Consider the following 20,516-nt stretch of genomic DNA (forward strand, 5'->3'; position numbering starts at 1 on the left):
GCTGGGCCCCTGCCTCCTCCTCCTCCAGCCCCTGTGCTCCATGGCCCCCAGCTGGATCCCAGTCTCTGCTGTGCCTGGGCAGAGCCCATGGGGGTCAGGGCTGCCATGGACCCTAGCAGGCACCAGCTTCCACCCCCCAGCCCAGCTGGAGGGCCACACCCAGAATTCACACTTCAGCCACAGGTGGCCCAGGCCAGTAGCTTTATTGGGCACGGGTGAGAAGAGCAGGCTGCGTGCTGACAGCCAGAGATCAGGTACTGCAGTAGTTCCCTGCCGGAGGCTGCCCTACCCCTAGGTAGGGGTGCAGGGACAGAGGGGCTCACTCTGGGGTGCAGCCCAGGCCCCCCTGTGCCAGGCGCCAGACCTCATTGTGACGGTCAAACAGCTTCATAGGGCTGCAGAGAGACAGGAACGTTAAAATAGTGCAGGCCCTGGGGTGCCTCCAGAACCCCTCAGTAACCTTCCTGACCGTAACCCATCCCCACTATCTGCCAGACCCCTCACCCTAACCCACTCCAATACCCTCACCTGCCTCCACTAACACCCTCACCCCCCCTCAGAACCTCAAGCCATCCTGCCCCCCAGCCCGCTAAAACCCTCACCCTAACCTACCCCCCACTAATCCCCTGACCCATAACACCCCCACTATCCCCTTAGAACCCTTTACCCCACCTGCCCCCCACTAGCTCCCCCATTAACATCCCTGGCTCCCAGGGTAACAGGTAAACCTGCCCCCATTCATTCCCCAACCCATAATGCCCCCCCATTAACCCCTCCAGGCCCCCTCACCCTAACGCACCCTCAATACCCTCACCTGCCCCCACTAGCCCCCAGAACCTCAACGCAACCTTCCCCCCACAAAACCCTCACCCTAACCTACTCCCCACTAATCCCCTGACCCACAACCCACCCTCACTAGCCCCCAGAACTCTTCACCCTACCTCACTCCCCCAACCCCTCACTCTACCAGCACCCATGGGGCCCCCAAGCCCCAAACCCAACCTGCTCCCCGCTAGCTCCCCCTCAACCTCTTGCATTGGGGAATCCCACCCCCCATTAACATCCCTGGTTCCCAAGATAACAGGGAAACCTGCCCCCGCTAATTACTCCAGTTCTTTGGGTCACATGGGAACCCAAACCCAAGTAACAGCCCCAGCTAGGTGGGACACAGGGAAACCAGACCTCCACTAATCCCTCACAGGTTCCGGGGTCTGCCCCTTCCTAGTGACACCCCCCATGGTGGGCCAGGTAAATGTCTCCCCTGTGATCCCTGCCTTGGTGGGGACAGGCAAAGTGGTACCCAGTCACTGGTGTAACAAACAGATAAGTCCCCCACTGAGCCCTTTCCACGAGATCCTGATGCTGGTGATAAACCCACTGCCCCACAGCACCCAGTGGCTACCCCTTAGCCCGCTCCTGGCAGGGCTGGCACACCCACCCAGCCCCGTGTTCTCACATGAACACCACACCTCTGACACACCCCAACACACACCTCTAGTGACAAGTAATAGACTGCACCCCACTCTGACACCCCTCCCAGCCAGCTGCAGCCTTACCCTGTAACCCCAGCCCCACCACCCCACCCCCTGGGTGTGACATCCTTCCCAGGAGTCTGAGCCCCCGACTGGCTGCCTGCCCCAATGGCCCACCTTCTGGGGCAGAGCAGCCACTCATAGTCACTGCCAAGAAAGCCCTCCCCACCCCCCAGCCTCAGTCACAGGATGGAAGGGGCAGGAGGGACCTAAAGACCTTGCAATGTCCCCTTACCCCTTTGAGCAATGGCTCAGTCTGCTCCCCCCATAATTCCTGTTACCGGTCTGCTGCCCCCAGTGCCTGACGCCAACCTCTAGGGGCGCGACAGGTGCCTACATCTGACAGAGCCCCACACAGTGTGACTGTCCCGGAACAGCTGCTCACCCCGCCTCTGTCACAATGGCCCCAAGCCTAGCTCTGCTGTGCACCCAGCACCCAGGGAGGCAGCCGATGAGTCCCACCAGCCCTAGGGGCTGGAACTGGGGTGCTGGGGGTGCAGGCCAAAGGGATTCCCGCCCTTGAGTTCAATTTGGTTCACCAGCGCCGTGCTCCCACTCTGTACACTGCCACGGCCCCCCCGCAGCCTCACCTGTTGTAGCCAGCCGAGTAGTGCCAGGAGCGGTCGAAGGGCCGGGCGTCCCGTCCCAAGGAGGCATCAAGGGCCTGGATGTGGGTCCTTCGACCGGCATCTGTGAGCCACCCCCCAAAGGACCGGACATAGACAGGCAGCATGGGGAACTGCTGAAGGTAAACCTGCACCAGACACAGAGAGGGTGACACCCCCAGCCAGGTCAGTCAGGGAGCTGGGAAGTGGGGCAGCCCCCAGCCAGGTTGCACAGGGAGCTGGGTGCTGCCCCCAGCCAGACTGAGCTGGGTAACACTTATGGTGGGGTTGGGGGTGGAGGGACAGAGAGGGGGTCACTCATGACAGGCTCTGTGGGGTCACAGAGTGAGTTTGGTGGGGCGCAGCTGTGGGGGTGGGGTCGCAGATTTGGAGGGAGCATTGTAGGAGAGCACTCCGGGTTTGCGGGGGGAATCGCTCCCTGCAGGCTCCGTGAGGAGCAGTGAGGGAGTCAGTGGGTCACTCACAGTTGGCTCCGTGGGCAGCGGGGGGTTGCCCTGCCATGCTGCTGGCAGCAGGAAAGAGACAGGGTACTCCTGAGTCTCCCCAGCAGCCTCGTCGACCCGGGTCAGGACTGGTGCTGTCATCGGGATTTTCACACCTAGCGGGGCGGGGGTTTGTCATGTTTGCTCAGAATCCATAGTCCCCCTCTCCCAAGTCACCCCAATCAGTAGCCACCCCCCCACAGTGGACTTCAGTGGGGCTCTCAGGTGGTTATGGGCTCTCTGCGGCTGGATCATGGAGCATGCGGAGGGCTCTTGGGGTCACAAAGAGGGGCTGTAGGGACTCGCGGGAGAAGGCGGTGGAGCTCAGGGGACCTGTGCGGGCTTTGCGGTCAGTGGTGCATGTGGGTGGGGGAGGGGTGTGGCCCTAGAATCACAGGGCTGGAGGAGACCTCAAGAGCTCATCAGGTCCAACCTGTTGAAAGTAGGACAAATCCCAACTAAATTATTCCAAGTCGGGACTTAAAACTCCCTGGGGATGGAGATTCCACCAGCTGCCTGGGTAACGCCCGCCAGTGCTTCACCCCTCTGCCAGGGAAACAGCGTTTCCACACCCAGCCTTACACTCAACCTCCAGCATCACAACTTTTGATCTTTGCTCCTTGTCCTGCCACCCTCACCACTGACCACAGCCTCTCCCCATGCTCTCTGCCCTCCCCCTTTAGGCTTTTGAAGGCTACTCTCAAACCCCTCTCACTCTTTTGTACTGCAAATTTGAGTCCAAACCCCTCAGCCTCTCCTGGTAAGTCCCATGCTCCAGCCCCCAAATCATTTTGTTGCCCTCTGCTAGATTCCCTCCAGTGCATCCACGCCTTTTCTGTAACCACCACCCCAGAGTTGGATGCAGTTTTCCAGATGTGGCCTCACCAGCGTGGATGCCATCTCTTCCTAGCAATCCCAGGTCAGGGAGCTGTGGCCTCCTGGGCTGGGTCTGAGGCTGGGAGCAGAGGGGCCCCGGGGGGCAGGTGTGAGAGGGTGTAGGAGCTTTTGGGGTGATTGGGGGGCTAGAAGTGGGAGAATCCCCTAGAGGGAGTCTGACCCTGGGAGTGGAACGGCTGTAGGGGAGGGACCCCAAGAGAGTCTGAGGCCAAGAGGAGGGGGCTGCAGAGGAGGGACTCTGGTGGTCACCTTACCCAGCTGGTTACGGCCCTGGATGTAGCGGAAGAGGCGCCAGAAGCCGGTGACCTTGGCAGCTGTGTATGTGCTGTTCACGCAGGTGCTGACCCACACTGAGGGGGGGTAAAGCCGGGCCTGGGGGAGCAGGAGTATAGGGTGAGTTCCTTCCCAGGCTCCCTGCCCCTCCCCCACCTGCAGGGGCTGGCTGCATGGAGGGATCCAGTCCAGCCCCAGGGGAGCCGTCGGGGGGTATTTTAGCAGGCTGTACCCCTCCCCCAGCTGCAGGGGGCTGGCTGTAGGGGGGGGCTCCAGTCCAGCCCCAGGGGACCTGACTGTCAAGGGGTATTTCAGCAGGCTGTACCCCTCCCCCAGCTGCAGGGGGGTATCCAGTCCAGCCCCAGGGGAGCCATCGGGGCGGGTATTTTAGCAGGCTGTACCTCTCCCCCAGCTGCAGGGGGGTATCCAGTCCAGCCCCAGGGGAGCCATCGGGGGGGGTATTTTAGCAGGCTGTACCTCTCCCCCAGCTGCAGGGGGGGATCCAGTCCAGCCCCAGGGGAGCCATCGGGGGGGCGGTATTTTAGCAGGCTATACCCCTCCCCCAGCTGCAGGGGGCTGGCTACATGGGGGGGGGATCCAGTCCAGCCTCAGCGGGTATTTTAGCAGGCTGTGCCTCACCTCATAGTCAGAGCTCTTACAGATGAGATCAAAGGTGAAACACTCAGTGGCTTCGCTGCAGAATTCAGGCTTCTCCCTGCAGAACTCAACAGTCAGGGTGCATGGCTCCAGGACTTGCCCCAACACCCTTGGGCCCCAGGGGCCACCTGGCCCCTGCACTGCTGCCCCAGGGGCTCTGCTCAGGGATCAAACTATGCCCTGAACACTGCTCTTTGGGGATGTTCCCTCCCACACCACCTGCAGCATGGGGAAAGCCCCTGCTCACCTCTCTCCCCAGGCCCCCCACACTAGGACCAGGACCAGGACCGGAGCCATTGGCTGCAGCATCCTGAGAGGCATCATGGCAGAAGCTGCAGGAAGAGATTCAGGCTGGTGATCATTGCCCCCCGGGACCCCACCATCGCTGCCAAGGCCAGAGAGCTAGGAGTGCTCCCACAATCTGCCCAGCCTGTAGATCCCTGCACTAGCCAGCCTCCAGCAGCCCCAGCCCAGTGGGATCAGCTCCAAGGAGACCTCAAATCCCAACCCCACCAGTGTCCAGCACTCCCAGCCCAGTGAGATCAGCTCCGAGGAGCCCCCAAATCCCAACCCACCAGCCTCCAGCACTCCCAGCCCAGTGAGATCAGCTCTGAGGAGCCCCCAAATCCCCAACCCCACCAGCCTCCAGCACTCCCAGCCCAGTGAGACCAACTTCAAGGAGCCCCCAAATCTTGACACTCCAATCTCCAACCTCTTCTCTCCAGTCTCTGCTCCACGCCCCTGCAGACTTACTGGAGTAGGGCATTGGGTGTGACCCAGCTCTTCCCAAGCATTTGGACACAAGGCAGCTATGGAGCCGCTTTTATCCGCAATTCCCACCCTGAGGGGAGTGGGGTGGGGCGGCGGGGGGTTACATAACACCAGGCCCAGCCCCTTCTGGGCTGTGAGTCAGGCATGTGCTTGGGTTTGTATAATGGGGCAGGGTGAGCGTGATATAACCATCAACGGGGACAGGCAGGAACCTCAAACCAGCCACTGGGCTGTGGAAGGCTGGGCACAGCGCCCCAGCCTGGCATGGGGCATACTGTACTGCAAGGGATCCTGACTGTTCCCCATTTCCCAGCTGGGCATTAGGGAAATCCTCATGCCATTTCAGGGGAGCTTTGCTGAGGGTGAGCCCCACAGACCTTCCTGCCCCTTATTGGTGGGGAGGAGCATGCCCTGAATGCCTTCTTGCCCCTTGTCATGGGGGAGGGGAATGCAGCAGCACCCACAGGGCTCCCTGTCCCTTACTGGGTGGCACTGACATGCACTGAGTAGCGGGAGCCAAGCATCAAACAGACCAATAAATATTTATAGAGACATTAAAAAACAATAGAATCAAGTTACAAAAGAATGAGACAAGAGGGAACAGGGAGCCGCACTCTGAGCAGAGGCAGAAGTACCACACTCAGCTCCTCTCTGTGCCAGGAGGTGGGAATGTCACCCCCCGAGCTGCAACAGGGAAAACAGGCAAAGCTGCAAAGGGTGGGGGGGAGGAATTACTTCAGAAACTACAACAGGAGAGAACACACCCCCCACCCCACCTCCAAACTGAGAGAAAACCCCAGCTGTCTTGGCTCCCAGCCCCTCTGCTCTAACCTACTAACCCCCCACCCCCGCAAGCTGGGGAGAGAACCCAGGTGTCCCAAGACCCAACCCAGTGACTTCCCAACTACCCCAGTGCTCGGGGTGGGGGCAGAGGGGGCAGTTAAAGGGATCCTCGTGCCCCTGCTCTGTTTATCATGGGGGGATTAACACAACACACAAGAACAGCAGGTGCTCCCACCGCAGAAGCCAGCCTGCCCTCTAGACTGTCTGGCAGTGGGGCCGGGGAGCATTCACCTCCTGCCCTGGGTGGGGAGGGCGATGTCGTACCTACACTCAGTTTAGCTCTGTGCTTAGGGGGTGCAGGAGGGTTTTGTAGCAGGGAAGGTGGGAGAACCAGCCCTGGAGGGGTGTCATCCAGGGGACATTGTCCCCAGCGATGGGAGAGCTGGAGGAAAGGGAGCAGGGCATGCCGTCCTGAGAGCAGCTGGCTGGACTCCTTCGGTGCCAGGGCTAGTTCACGGATCTCTCAGCTGCCTGGCCTATGAGAACACGGCCCCCTTGGGCAGCTGCTCCCAGGCTCTCTGGGCCAAAGGGCCCTCACCTCACAGCTGCTCCCAGGCAGGGACTACGTCACCCTTGGCTGTCTCGGACTGAGCTCCATGAGCCACTACAAAGCCTCCTCCGGTGCTCTCTCACCCACTTCCAAAACACCAGCTGCAAGCCGAGCCCCGAACCCAGACGACCCAGGGCCAGGTAGAGCCACCTCCTGCCTGCAACTGTCGTGTTTGGACAGCCACGGACCACACCAAGCCTGGCTCCATGGAGGACGGGCAGGCTGGTGTTAGGGGAGACTGGAGGATATTCCACCCACAGGAGGGGACAGAGCAGGTGGGCTGCCAGTTGTTACACACACAAGAAAACCAAAGTGAATCACAGATGGTCAGTCAGACGGACAGCGACAGGACAGACTCTCTGACCCACAGATTGGCCAGCTACAGACAGCACAGAGGGGCCGTGCCCCACAAATACACCCACCCCCTGCAGTTTCTTTAGTTCGTCGTAGGCAAGGGAAATGCCGCCCCCTCCCCAGCAAGGAGGGGGGTTAGTGTTGAGTTTCTCAGAGACCACGGAGTCTGGGTCTGCCCCAGGGTTTGCAGCTAGGGACCCAGGCGGCCACAGGTCCAGGAATCCAGCCTCCTCCTAGCACCAGAATTCACAGTCTAGGAGCCTGAGACACTTCGGTCTGTACAATCATCGCTGCTCCCCGTCTCACCTCATCCCAAGCCGGTCCCAGCCCTCTCCTTGCCCCACAGTATCATGGGAAGAAACGGCCACTGTGGGCGGGGACCCAGTCACGGGCAAGTCCAAGCGCCTGGGGTGGCGCCTGACCCAGCAGCAGAAGGGGATGTCCACAGGCAGCGCAGGCTGGTCACCGCCTGCTCCCCCCCACTTCACATCTTCGCTCCGCTGCCCCCGCCAAAGCCCAGTTCGCTGCGTGGAGACCTTCCTGTGGCTGGGCTCTCCCGGAGCGCCGCCCAGTCACCCTCCCCACCCCCGCCAGCAGCACTGTGCTCCTTCTTGGGAGTGCTGCCGGGGGCGGCGAGGCGGTGGCGCCGCTCGCAATGCCCCTTGTGGCGCATGAAGCTGTCTCGCCACATGAACTTCTTGGCGCAGACGTCGCACTCGTACGGCTTGAGGCCAGTGTGCGTCTTCATGTGCTCCGTCAGATGGTGCTTCATCTTGAACTTCTTGTTGCAGACAGGGCAGTCGAAGGGGCGCAGGTTGAGGTGCATGTTGACGTGCCGGTCCCGCATGCTCTTGTGTGAGAAGGCCTTGCCGCAGTGGCACATGAAGATCTTGTTGCCATCACCCGAGCCGGCCGCTAGCTGCACGGCCCCGTGCTCCACAGGGGCCTGTGGGGGGAAGACCAGGATCTGGTTGCCCTGCATGTCCATGGGCATGAGGGAGCGCTGGGCAAAGCTGCTGCCGCTGCCTGGCCCCTCCTCCAGGCCCTCGTAGGGTGAGGGGAAGTCCTCAGAGGATTCGCAGAAGTTGACTTGCTCCTCCAGCTTGGCCCCAGAAGACTGGGTCAGTGTACGCACGTCACTGATGCTCAGTGGGGGCTCGGCGGGGGCTGGTGCCACCTCCACAGGGTCCTCATCCTCCTCACACGTCAGCACCAAGTCCTCCTGGGACCGCTCCTTCTTGATGTACACCCACTGCTTCTGAGGCATGATGCTCGGCTGCACGTAGGCTGGGCGCCGCCCCCCACCCCCACTGCTGCCCCCATCCCCGCCACTGTCACTCACGTCGTCATCTGTCTCCAAGATGAATTTGCTGCCACCAGAGAAGGGCTCAGGGCAGCGGGTGGGGCCCTTCTCAGCCTGGAAGATCACCTCCTCGTCTGGCCCCTCTGAGCCGTCCCGCTCCAGGCTGTTTGCTGCCCCGCGCAGGGTGTACTTGGCTGCCCCATGCTCCGGCCCCTCTCCTGTCTCCCGCGGGCTGAAGTAGTTGCTGCTGCTGGGGGACTGGTTCTCACTGGTACGGCTGGAGTGGGCACGGAAAGAAGAGGAAGACGAGGGCCCAGAAGTGCCCCGCCCCTCCTTGAGCAGCTCTGTGCATTTGTCTACAATGTGCCACATCTGCAGCACGCTGCCCACCGTCAGAAAGTTGACGATCTCGTCCGAGGCCATGCTCAGCTTGCCCGTGTAGGCAGAACCCAGCACAGTCTCAAAGGCGCCTGGGTCCATGACGTTGGGCAGCACAATGGATGTCATGTTCTTGAGCAGCACCTGGTCATGGAAGTAGGGTGAGGAGGCGGCCAGCACAGCCCGGTGGGCCCGGAAGACCCGGCCCTGCACGTGGATGGAGATGTCGCACAGCTTGCCCTCCACTCGCTGCTGGTTCAGGTTCTCCAGCAGGGCGCTGGTGATCTCAGGGAAGTCCACGTGCACAATGGCCCCGCATGCCGGGTCCATGGTGCTCGGGATGCACTGCCTGCGAAAGCCGGAGGAGTGGTGCTGTGAGGTGCTAGGAGACGCAGCACTGATCCAGTGTCCCAGAGCCCACCCCTCTCTCCTCAAATGCTGCAGCCCCAGGACAGGCAGGGCTCCTGTCTGCACTGCCCTCAGACCCAGACACCCCCTCCCAGCACCAGGAGAGGGGCAAGCCCTGGAGCTTCCGAGACTCACCGAGACACTGAACCAGACCCCGCATCAACCCTCCCTCCGAAATAATCCCCTCCCACTGACCAGCTCAGAGCCCCCAGCCCCACCCCTGCCTCGAGAGCCCCCCCCACTGCCCAAAGCCCCCCATCCCCACCTTGATAGCCCACCTGCTGCCCAGAGCCCCCCACCCCCCAACAGCATCCCTCCCTTCCCCCGATAGTCCCCACCCTCGCCTCGACAGCCTCCACCCCCAATAGCTCCACACCCCCGCCCCCGCCTTGATAGCCCCCTGCTGCCCAGAGCCTCCCACCCCCCAACAGCATCCCACCCTTCCCCCCGATAGTCCCCACCCCCGCCTCGACAGCCCCCCGCTCCCCAGAGCCCCCCACCCCCCAACAGCATCCCACTCTTCCCCCCGATAGTCCCCACCCCCGCCTCGACAGCCCCCCGCTCCCCAGAGCCCCCCACCCCCCAACAGCATCCCACCCTTCCCCCCCGATAGTCCCCACCCCCGCCTCGACAGCCCCCCGCTCCCCAGAGCCCCCCACCCCCCAACAGCATCCCACCCTTCCCCCCGATAGTCCCCACCCCCGCCTCGACAGCCCCCCGCTCCCCAGAGCCCCCACCCCCCAACAGCATCCCACCCTTCCCCCCGATAGTCCCCACCCCCGCCTCGACAGCCCCCCGCTCCCCAGAGCCCCCCACCCCCCAACAGCATCCCACCCTTCCCCCCGATAGTCCCCACCCCCGCCTCGACAGCCCCCCGCTCCCCAGAGCCCCCCACCCCCCAACAGCATCCCACCCTTCCCCCGATAGTCCCCACCCCCGCCTCGATAGCCTCCACCCCAATAGCTCCACACCCCCGCCCCCGCCTCGATAGCCCCCCTGCTGCCCAGAGCCTCCCACCCCCACCCGCCCCTCACCCTTCCCCCCGATAGTCCCCACCGCCGCCTCGATAGCCCCCCCCCAACAGCTCCCCGCCCCCGCCTCGATAGCCCCCCGCTCCCGAGCGCCCCTCCCCCCTGCCCCGCCGTGCGGCGCTCACCCGCCCGCGCGCTCTGGGGTCTCAGGCCGCCGCCACCATCTTGTTATTCGCCCTCCCCCCACCCATCCCGGCCCCGCCCCGCCGCCCCGCCCCAGCTTAAAGGGACAGGCGCCCGCGGTCGCCCACACCGAACCTCCCCTCTAACGCGGCTCAGGAACGGCGCCCCGTCACCCCGTCTCTTTAAAGGGGCAGGGGCAGGTGCAGCCAATGTCGGCTGAGTCCTCAACCTCACCTTTAAATGCCGAGCCTTAAAGGGATCAGTTTACGCAGCCTCGTTTCCTCCGCTGGGAAAAGTGTCCGCGGACAGCGGCTCCCTCCCTTTAAAAATCTCCTCTCAGTGACGGACAGCGCCCCCCCCAGCCCCGCCCCCCCAGCAACAGCCCCTCGCCCAACCCCCCTCAGCCCCTCCCCCCTTCAGCCACAGCCCAGTCACTCCCCCAGCCCCTCCCCACCCAGCCACTTCCCCCCTCAGCCCCTCCCCCCTTCAGCCACAGCCCAGTCACTCCCCCAGCCCCTCCCCACCCAGCCACTTCCCAACCCTCCCCCAGCCACTTCCCCCTTCAGCCACAGCCCAGTCACTCCCCCAGCCCCTCCCCACCCAGCCACTTCCCAACCCTCCCCCAGCCACTTCCCCCCTCAGCCCCTCCCCCAAAACCCCCCAGCCACAGCCCAGCCACTCCCTGCCGAACCACTTCCTCCCAGCCCCTCCCCACCAAGCCCCAGCCCCCATTCAGCCACTCCCAGCTCCTCCCCCAGAGCCGCAGCCCCTCCCCCAGCCCCCCCACTCAGCCACTTCCAGCTCCTCCCCCCACCCTGCCCCACATCCACCTGCCTGACCACCCCATTCAGCCACTCCCAGCCCCTCTCCCAATCCTGCCCCAGAGCCACCTGCCCCCAGCCCCCCTCAGCCTGTCCCTCAAAGAGCCCCCAGCCCCACCTGCCCCCCCAACTCAGCCACAGCCCAGCCCCTCCCTCCCAACCCTTCCCCAGAGCCACCTGGCCCCAGCCCCTCCCAACCCATCCCCCAAAGAGTCCCAGAACCCCCAGAGTCACAGCCCCTCTCCCCACAGAGCAATCTGCCCCTCCTCAGTCACAGCCTAGCCCCTCCCCACACAGAGCCACCTGCCCCCAGCCCCCCCACTCAGTCACAGCCCAGCCCCTCATGTCCCTCCCCTCCCAGCATCACCTGGCCTTGCTCCTACCACAGCCCAACCTCCTGCCCTCCCTAGAGCCACCTGCTTCCACGTCTGCTCCGGCCCAGCTCAGGCCCTTCCGCCCACTTGCTCTGCCCAGACCCTTCTCCCAAAAGTCTCATTACCCCCATCCAGTCACAGCTCGAAGCCAGCAGCTGCCTACTAAGAAATCCAAGATTTTATTCTTTTCGAAACATCTTTTATACAAAGGCTCCCAAAGAGGGAGGGGCCTCAGCCTCACCCTGGCACCAGCCACACACCAACCCCGAGCCCCCTCCTCTCCACATAGTCTCCAGGCCCCGGGGACAGGCAGGGTTTCTAATCCGAGTCCGACAGGATGATGATCTCCTCCGGGTCACACTGGGTCGCCACGCTGGCCTGGGGAGAGAGTAGGCAGGGAGACACGGTCAAGCCACCTCTCCGCCAACCTGTCTCCCCATTCGCCCCAGCTTGGCCACCCCTCACCTTGCAGGGCTTGGGCAGGAAGCGCTGGCCCTGCTGCGGGCTGCCCTGGGAGCTGCTGACCAAGCTCTGGAAGGGTGAGTCAGCGCGGGTGGAGTCAGGCAAAGAGCTGCAGGGTGGCTGGCCCACGAGTGGCAGCTCCAAGTCCTCATCCTCATCCTCTGAGCCAATGCTGTGAACCTCTATGCAGCCACTGGCAAGGGCAGGAGAGATGGAGTCAAGGGGAGAGGAGGGGAGGGGGGAGAGACAGACACCTGCAGCCTGCTCATCACATCACATCAGGACAGGGTCCTCCTCCTTCCACAATGCTTCCCCTCCCACAGCAGGCCAAGAGGGAAGACAGCTCCTGAACTCACGGGGCCCTTGGATGAAGCTGCTCCCAGCCACCTTCATCCACCTGGGCTGGGGATGGCTGGAGTGGCCACCAGAACCCAACAGCCACTGCCCTGCGAGGCCTCCCTACCCCCAACACAGACACCCACCCTGGCACAAGCAGGACGAGGGAGGGACCCAGTGTCAGCTCCACCCCCAACACCCCCCCTTGATGTGCAAGGCCCCCCTCTTCACTTGTTACAGCGCTCCCCGACCTCACATGCTGCCTGGCATCTCCCCTTCCCCCACCTGTCACCACAGGGCAGCTCTCGGCGTCCCCTCTTGCAGGCTGGGGGCTCAGTACTGCCATTGAAGCTGGTGGAGCTGATGATGCTGCCCCCATTCTCCAAGGGCCAGACAAGGGGGCTCTTGGAGACAGATGGCCACCTTCTCGTGGCAGAGGGCAGAGTCCGGAGCCCAGAGTCCCCTGTGCTGCCACTCTCCTGCTTCATGGAAAGGCTAGGAGGCTCCTCCAGGGAACCATGCTCAGTCTGGGAAGAGATGTTCTCAGGAGAGGGTGGACCCAGAGGGGTGGTCTCAGAGGGCTCGGGGGACAAGGGAGCGACCTTGGGGGTGGCCTCAGAGCCCCCAGCAGTTTGTGGGGAGGGAGGTGGTGTCTCACTGAGTTCCAAGGGCAGTGTCTCAATCTCCAGCACAAACTCCTCCTGCACTGGGCTGGCCAGCGCTCCCTCCTCCTCCGACTCCTTGGGGGGCAGGGGTTCCTCGCTCTCTGCATGGGGCAGGGACTCCTCTTCTTCATCCTCCTCTTCATCCTCCTCCTCCTCATCCTCATCATCCAGATCCTCCCCGCCTGATGAGCACGGCAGCGGCTCCAGACCCAGCTCCATGCACTGGTCTTCCTGATCTGCTGCTGTGTCCTCATCTGCTGCTTCTGCATATAGGGAAGTCGACAGCAAATACAACCCTGGTGTCTTGGCTCTCAACGCCCCCGTTCCGACCCACCAGTCCCCCACTCCCCTCCCAGAGCCAGGAGAGAACCCAAGAGTCCTGGCTCCGAGCCCCCTGCTCTAACACACCACCTCTGATTTCCCTCCAGGAGCTGGGACAGAACACAGGAGCCCTCACTCCCAGCTCCCCTACCCTGAACCACCAGCCCTCACGTCCCTCCCAGACCTAAGGAGAGAACCCAGGCGTCCAGATTCTCAGCTCCCTGCTCTACTCATGAGCCCCTACTCCCCTCCCAGAGCCAAGGAAGGAACCCAGGCGCTCTAGCTCTATTAGTGACGTACCTTGCATGGCAGCATCCTCGTCCTCCTCCTCCCCTGCTTCTTGGCTCTGCTGCAGCTCCTCCTCGATGTCCGTGTCTGATGAGGGCTCTTCCTCCTCTGAGTCCTCGTCCTCATCCTGGTCATCCTCAATGCCTGCAGTAGCCCAGTGGCTTGCAGTACTTGTGCTGGGGCTGACGTGGGCAGGCTGGAAAACAGGGTATTACGCCAGCCACATCACCACAGGGGTGCTGCCACCTCCCTTCGTCCCCTCGCCAGCCAGCAGATGCTGAGCAGCTCTAGGCACAGGTGATCCAAGAGCCCAAGTGCTGCCCCCAAGGGGCCTGGGCACAGCACAGCTATGGGGCTCCACCCCCACTCCCCAGGCCTATATCCACTCTCACCTGCGTGCAGGGCTGCCCCTCCCCTGGGTCTGGGGCCACAGGGCAGGGTGGGGGCAGCAGCCCCTCCTGCTGCCGGGGAGTGGTACTGCCCCGGGCCTGGGCTGCTCTCCTGCGGACACGCTCCTCCTCCTCACTCTCTTCCTGCAGCTGGGCATAGTGTACGATGACACTGTCCAGTCGTGTCAGCGCCACCTCACGGTTCTCTCGCAGCCTCCGGGCCAGCGTGACATCCCTCCGGGCGGGGTCCATGTCTGTAGACAGAGGGAGGGGTGTCAGAGGGGCCCTGAGTGGAAACACTCTCCTTCCTGCCCACAAACCGGGACTTCTGCTTCTCTCCAGGGTGGCTAGGCAGGGCCACACCAGCGATGCCCCCAGCTGTCACTGGGCAGACACTGGTTGGTACACCCCCCATTCCCTGGGCTCTCACTGGGCAGGCACCAGTCCATATGCCCTTCATTCTCAGGCTCTCACCAGGCTGGTACTGGTCAGTACAGCCCCCCAGAGCCCATACCAGTTGGCACACCGCTCACAGGACTCTCACCAGGCTGGTACCAGGGCATATCACTCCCAGCCCTCCCTGCATGCGTTCATCAGGCAGGCACTGTGTGGCACTGCCCCACTCCTCCCCTCCTCTTGCTCTCACCAGGCCAACGCTAGTCGCTATGCATCCCCAACCTCCCCATGCTTACCAGGCCAGTACCAGCCCGTATACCTCCCTCCTGACACTCTCAACAGGTCAGTCCCAGTCATACTACAAATGTTCGCTCACCACACTTCCCCTTGCTCTCACCAGGCTGGTCCTGGATGCTGCATGGCCCCCTGGCCCATCAATCTGCCCTGCTATTAGCAAGCTGGTACCAGTCAGTATGCATGCCCCCCATTCCCTCCACACACACTCTCACCAAGTGGGTACCAGTCCTACAAACATGCTCATATCCTCTCACGTGCCCATGCTCTCACCGGGCTGGTACTCATCGGTAAGGTGGCTACCAAAGTTGTACACCAGGTCCAAGTGGCGCCGCTCCTGCAGGCGGTTGCCCACTTCCCGGAAGGCATCCAGTGCCATGTTCCGCATCTGGCGCTTGGCCAGGCCCAGGCTGTGGCGGGCACTGGCCTTCTGGATCACCTTGAGGATGTCCGTATAGTCAGGGAAGACGTCGGGGCGGTTGATGAAGCGCTCGATGCGCCGGTTGACTTCTGGGTAGCGGGTGCCCCGGTAGGGGATGCGCTGCTCGATCACCCGGCCCGTCAGGCTGCTGCACTGCTTGAGCTGGCAGAGCCGCTCGAAGATGTGCATCATCTTGCGCTTGAGCCGGCTCTCTTGCAGGTAGGCCGAATTCTCATTGTCCAGCTCGGCCAGGTCCAGCTCCTGCTCCTGCAGCCGCTGGATCTCCCGCATGAAAACACGCAGTAGGTTCTCCAGGTAGCGGATCTGCCTCTTGGAGCCAGCGCCCCGCTGCCCCGCTGGCCCATCGCCCTCAGCTGCTGCCGCCTCCTCAGGTGGCGCTGACTCAGGCTGGCTGGAGGTGGCAGGAGCCAAGCTGAGCACCACCTTGCGGCGCTGCGTATGGGCCTTGAGCACGGTGCACAGCTCGTTAATGTAGACATAGACTTTGCTGCGCCTGCTCTGCACGCGCGTCAAGCAGCGTCCCAGCACGTTGCGGAACTCAGCTGAGGCCAAGAACTCAGCACTGGCTTTCTGGTGCCGGCTGGCCAGGAACGGGATCACCTCCGGGTGCTCCTCCGTCAGCCGGCCGCAGCACTCCATGAACTGGGGAGAGAGGCCGTGAGGGTGGAGGGGAAGGTCAGAGGGACGCGAGTACTCCAGGAAGAGGGAGAATTGAGAACAGATGTCAGGGCCAGGAGGAGACACCATAGGGGCTGGAGGCAGCTCACAAAACAAAGAGTTGGTCACCTGGGCAGCGGGGGAGGGAGGACCAGGACACCGGTGAAATCACAGGGTGCTTTGGGGAGCTGGCCCTGCTTGGCACATCCCACAGCAACCGGGGGAGAAGGGCCCTAGTTCATAGGAATACCTCCCTGGGCACTGTGACTTTCAGTTCCCAGACCTGGTTCCCAGCACTGCCACCTACCAAACCCAGAGCCCTGCCCCTCAACTGGGTGAGCCCTGGAGAGCTGCTCACCCTGCCCCTCCTAGAGTCCACAAGCCTTGGACTGTCCATGCCTCAGGCACCCACTGCCAAACCACTTTTGAAACAGGGGGGAGCCAGCTAGGCTCATACCCACAGGGCATGATCCACCTAACAGACTCAGCCAGGACAGACCACACCCCAAGCCTCACAGCTGGCTGGAAAATGGGCATGGACCCTTCCCCTTTCGGGGGTGCTGGCTCCTATCTGGCCCCAGGACAAGGAGTAGCTAGCTGAGGAGGGCAGGGGCTCTGCAGAAGGGACATAGGAGTCTAGATGGCTAAAGCAGGGGTAGGTGAGATAGAAGGTGGGGTGAACAGGGGTAGGCTACATATGGGGGATGGGGACCCCACCAAGGATTCTCACCTCTGCAAAGAGCCGCTCATTCTCAGCCTTGAAGCTGCCACCATCCTGGGCCACAGGCTCCGTGTTTTTGTTTGGTGCCTCACTGGGCTGGGGGGAGGCAGGGGTGTCTCCAGGAGGCTCCCTGGATGTAGATGCTGGCACCTCCTCCTCATCCTCCAGGATGATGATGCTGCTGTCCACTGTGGTGGCCATAGGGGCAAGTCAATGGGCGGGTTGGGGATCAGAGCCACGGGGTGGGTGCGAGGGCTGGGCACATCCTGGGGGATGGATACAGGGAAGTAACCCCACAGTGCAAGCACACTCTGTCTTAAGGGGCAGCACCTGTGCAGGGAGATGGACCAGTGAGTGTTGGACACACTCCCAGTATTCACTCTGCAGCCCTAAGTCCACCCCATGTCCAGTACCTACCTCCAAATACCAATCACTGTCCCGCCGACATGGGTTCCAGACAATAAACAGAACCAGCCCCACAGCCCCACCATCTCATACCTGGTGCTTTCCCTATACCGACCCCTCCCCAGGATCAACCAGCTGCCCCTCATGGCAGCATCATACACAGCCCCCAGCCTGCAACCGTCCCACATCCCAACCACACCCTGTCCCAGGATGCCACCCTCTCTCCCCCCGCCCACTTCCCATATCACCTTCTGCAGCTCTTACCCCGCCATGTAGCCACCACTCCCCCCCATTCACAGAGTCCCAGAACTCAGACAAGGACCCACAATGCCTGGCTCACAGGGGGCGGGGAAGCCGCCACCCTCTCAGCCAGCATTTCCCCATGTGTGGGGCATGGAAGGGTTTCAAGGGGTATGCAGCAGGAAATAAATGACAAAACAGCAGGAGATAAGCGCTGGACCGGCACGGGGAGAAGGGATGTGCTGACATGGCCCAAGTCCCGATAGGGTCATACAAATGTTTTAAGTTTGGAAAATGGTGCTCTGAGCACTGGCCCTGGGACCTCTCTGATAACATCGGGGGTGGCCTATGCTCCACATCCCACCCCCCCGCAGGGCAGTCTCCTGCCCAGGGGCCCCAAGCAGGGAGCTAACGGGGCAGGGGATTCAAGGACACACCCCACAGTTTCTACTTGGTGCATTACATTGACAGCAGCAGCATGTGGGGCACACCCCAGAACTAGCATAGGAGAACAGCAGGGGCTGCGTACATGCTGCCCACATCAGAAAGAGCAGGTACCAAATCCCAGCCATACCAAGGAAGTATCTGCTAGGCTCCCAGCCCATGCCCTAGTAGCCACAGACTAAGGCCAGAACATAACTTTCCCTCACATGGCTCCTGGAGAAAGCTGTCAGCAAACAGCCAATCTGATTGAACAAAACCTCCCTCCTGAGGAAACTATCCCAAGTGTTCATTGTCTTCAAGGGACAAAGAGATCCTTCATTGTCACCTGACTGTGTCTAGCTTCAAATCCCAGCCCAGGAATCAGGTTCAATCTTCCTCTATGGCTATGTCTACAGAGCAGCTTTATTTTGAATTAAACACTTGGCTCTTTCGAAATACAGCCTTTACAAACAATAGAGCCTATTTTGAAATAGAGCTATTGGACACACCCTGGCTTATTCTGAAAAAGCTCTATTCCCTGTCTAAACAGCCCCTATTTCAAAATTATTTTTAAACAGTAGTTGTGTTGTGTAGACACTAGGACAGTTATTTTGAAATAACTGTGCTGTGTAGACATAGCCTGACAAGCCTGCTGCCTCCCCTCCACCCATAGAAGTATTTGGAGACTGTCACCAAGAAACCCCTAATTTATTTTTTCTTAAAATAAGCAGCCTGAGCTTTGAGAATAAAAAGAAGTTTTGCAGCACCTTACAGACTAACAGATATTTTGGAGCATCAGCTTTCATGGGCAAAGACCAAAACTTATGCTCCAAAATAGCTGTTAGTCTATAAGGTGCCACAGGACTTCTTGTTGTTCTTGACGATACAGACTAACACGGCTCCCTCTCTGACAGCCTGAGCTTTGAGCGCCCTGATTTTGCAGCACTTCCATCCTTCACATGGCTTAGATTTAGCCACATCCTTCCCAAAAGTGGACCCACACGATCAGCAGGATTCAGGCCAGGTTTAATCCAGAGAAAGTACCTCCACCCCCACAAGCAGCTCTCCCGATTCAATAGCTCAGAAGACAGCTGCCCTTTTAGCACTGGAAATGCCTCTGCCAAGCCTCACCCTTATCCACCATGACCCACAGATCTACTTCAGTCCTCTTGCTGCTCTGCCCCACTTCCTGTTAAGTGTCACACCCACAGCCCTGGGCCCTACCCCTCCCTCAGCCTTAGCTCCCCAGTTAGGGCCCCTGCACCCCACAGCACTGGGCCCAGCAATGCTCTGTCCTGTCCTCCTCTTCCCTTCCCTTCCCTCCCCTCTGTCTCAGCTCCCCAGTTAGAGCCCCTGCACCCCACAGCCCTGTGCCCTGCCCTCTCCCTCCGGCTCAGCTCCCCAGTTAGAGCCCCTGCACCCCACAGCCCTGGGCCGCACCCCTTCCCTCCCTCCGGCTCAGCTCCCCAGTTAGAGCCCCTGCACCCAACAGCCCTGGGCCGCACCCCTTCCCTCCCTCCGGCTCAGCTCCCCAGTTAGAGCCCCTGCACCCCACAGCCCTGGGCCCTGCCCCCTCCCTCTGGCTCAGCTCCCCAGTTAGAGCCCCTGCACCCCACAGCCCTGGGCCCTGCCCCCTCCCTCTGGCTCAGCTCCCCAGTTAGAGCCCCTGCACCCCACAGCCCTGTGCCCTGCCCTCTCCCTCCGGCTCAGCTCCCCAGTTAGAGCCCCTGCACCCCACAGCCCTGGGCCCTGCCCCCTCCCTCCAGCTCAGCTCCCCAGTTAGAGCCCCTGCACACCACAACCCTGTGCCCTGCCCTCTCCCTCCGGCTCAGCTCCCCAGTTAGAGCCCCTGCACCCCACAGCCCTGTGCCCTGCCCTCTCCCTCTGGCTCAGCTCCCCAGTTAGAGCCCCTGCACCCCACAGCCCTGGGCCCTGCCCCTTCCCTCCCTCCGGCTCAGCTCCCCAGTTAGAGCCCCTGCACCCCACAGCCCTGGGCCCTGCCCCTTCCCTCCCTCCAGCTCAGCTCCCCAGTTAGAGCCCCTGCACCCCACAGCCCTGGGCCCTGCCCCCTCCCTCCGGCTCAGCTCCCCAGTTAGAGCCCCTGCACACCACAACCCTGTGCCCTGCCCTCTCCCTCCGGCTCAGCTCCCCAGTTAGAGCCCCTGCACCCCACAGCCCTGTGCCCTGCCCTCTCCCTCCGGCTCAGCTCCCCAGTTAGAGCCCCTGCACCCCACAACCCTGGGCCCTGCCCTCTCCCTCCGGCTCAGCTCCCCAGTTAGAGCCCCTGCACACCACAGCCCTGGGCCCTGCCCCCTCCCTCCGGCTCAGCTCCCCAGTTAGAGCCCCTGCACCCCACAGCCCTGGGCCCTGCCCCCTCCCTCCGGCTCAGCTCCCCAGTTAGAGCCCCTGCACCCCACAGCCCTGGGCTTGGGCCCGGCCCCCCCGGTACCGCCCAGCGGCCCCGCAGCCCTACGGACGCTACGGCCCCGGGCGCTCACCCGCCTCCTGCCCCGCTTCCTACTGCGAAACCGAGCACCGGAAAAACCGCTTTCGCCTATTGGCCGCACTGCGCAGCACCGGAAGTGGCCCTCACTCACCACCAGGCGCCGCCATCACGGCGCTTAGTGACTGATTCCGGGGCTCCGGCCCAATCAGAATCGGGCCTGGCGCCACGTCAGGGTCGTCCCTGACGCCGAGCCAACGAGACAGCAGGACAAGACGCGGTTCCGCCATCTTCGCTTCCGGCCCGTGCGTTGCCCCCCTGGACGCACCCATTTTCCTGTACGGACGGAGGCTTCGGCGCGCTTACGTCACATGGTCGCGATCCCCCAATCAACAGCCTGGGAGCCGTACTAGAGCCCATTGCCGTCGGACGAGGTTCTGGACTGTACCATTCTACATGAAGGGCGCTGAATTACTCCGTTCCCCTCAGGCGCTCGGTGCCATGACGGAGGGAGGCCAGAACGGACCTGACAAGCTACCGCTGCAGCACGGCAGGGGCCGCCCGAACCTCGTCAGTGCGCACGCGCGGCCCCCAGCCAGGCCACGAACAAG

General features: G+C 62.2%; 3 protein-coding genes across 17 annotated transcripts; all 3 read right to left on the minus strand.

Annotated features, from left to right (window-relative positions):
• Nucleotides 1–167: 167 nt before the first annotated feature.
• Nucleotides 168–10,528, minus strand: LOC142024334 (heme-binding protein 2-like). Of its 6 annotated transcripts, none has more exons than XM_075016260.1 (7): nt 10,463–10,528; nt 4,715–4,799; nt 4,450–4,525; nt 3,792–3,909; nt 2,623–2,756; nt 2,123–2,286; nt 168–395 (listed from the first exon to the last, which is right to left on the minus strand). In XM_075016260.1, exons 2-7 carry the CDS (start codon nt 4,789–4,791, stop codon nt 320–322), a joined length of 645 nt encoding a protein of 214 aa, XP_074872361.1. In that variant the 5' UTR covers nt 4,792–4,799; nt 10,463–10,528; the 3' UTR covers nt 168–319. The 6 variants fall into 6 exon arrangements, with proteins under 6 accessions (XP_074872361.1, XP_074872358.1, XP_074872360.1 ...); XM_075016257.1 differs by lacking the exon at nt 10,463–10,528 and adding an exon at nt 8,811–8,911; XM_075016259.1 differs by lacking the exon at nt 10,463–10,528 and adding an exon at nt 8,328–8,351.
• ZBTB22 (zinc finger and BTB domain containing 22) lies at nt 7,470–11,554 on the minus strand. The gene is made up of 3 exons (XM_075016858.1): nt 11,549–11,554; nt 10,231–10,325; nt 7,470–9,015 (listed from the first exon to the last, which is right to left on the minus strand). The coding sequence occupies exons 1-3, from the start codon at nt 11,552–11,554 to the stop codon at nt 7,470–7,472; spliced, it is 1,647 nt and encodes a 548-aa protein (XP_074872959.1).
• A 32-nt stretch (nt 11,555–11,586) lies between these two features.
• On the minus strand, nt 11,587–20,199 carry DAXX (death domain associated protein). Of its 10 annotated transcripts, none has more exons than XM_075016418.1 (8): nt 20,060–20,199; nt 16,404–16,660; nt 14,848–15,658; nt 13,888–14,138; nt 13,508–13,691; nt 12,507–13,149; nt 11,889–12,078; nt 11,587–11,801 (listed from the first exon to the last, which is right to left on the minus strand). In XM_075016418.1, exons 2-8 carry the CDS (start codon nt 16,593–16,595, stop codon nt 11,742–11,744), a joined length of 2,331 nt encoding a protein of 776 aa, XP_074872519.1. In that variant the 5' UTR covers nt 16,596–16,660; nt 20,060–20,199; the 3' UTR covers nt 11,587–11,741. The 10 variants fall into 10 exon arrangements, with proteins under 10 accessions (XP_074872519.1, XP_074872516.1, XP_074872525.1 ...); XM_075016415.1 differs by lacking the exon at nt 20,060–20,199 and adding an exon at nt 19,961–20,027 and having other exon boundaries at nt 16,404–16,724; XM_075016424.1 differs by lacking the exon at nt 20,060–20,199 and adding an exon at nt 19,961–19,989 and having other exon boundaries at nt 16,404–16,582.
• Nucleotides 20,200–20,516: the final 317 nt, after the last annotated feature.

This window comes from Carettochelys insculpta, chromosome 22 (assembly GCF_033958435.1).
Source record: "Carettochelys insculpta isolate YL-2023 chromosome 22, ASM3395843v1, whole genome shotgun sequence".
In the NCBI taxonomy this organism is placed as follows: Eukaryota; Metazoa; Chordata; order Testudines; family Carettochelyidae; genus Carettochelys; species Carettochelys insculpta.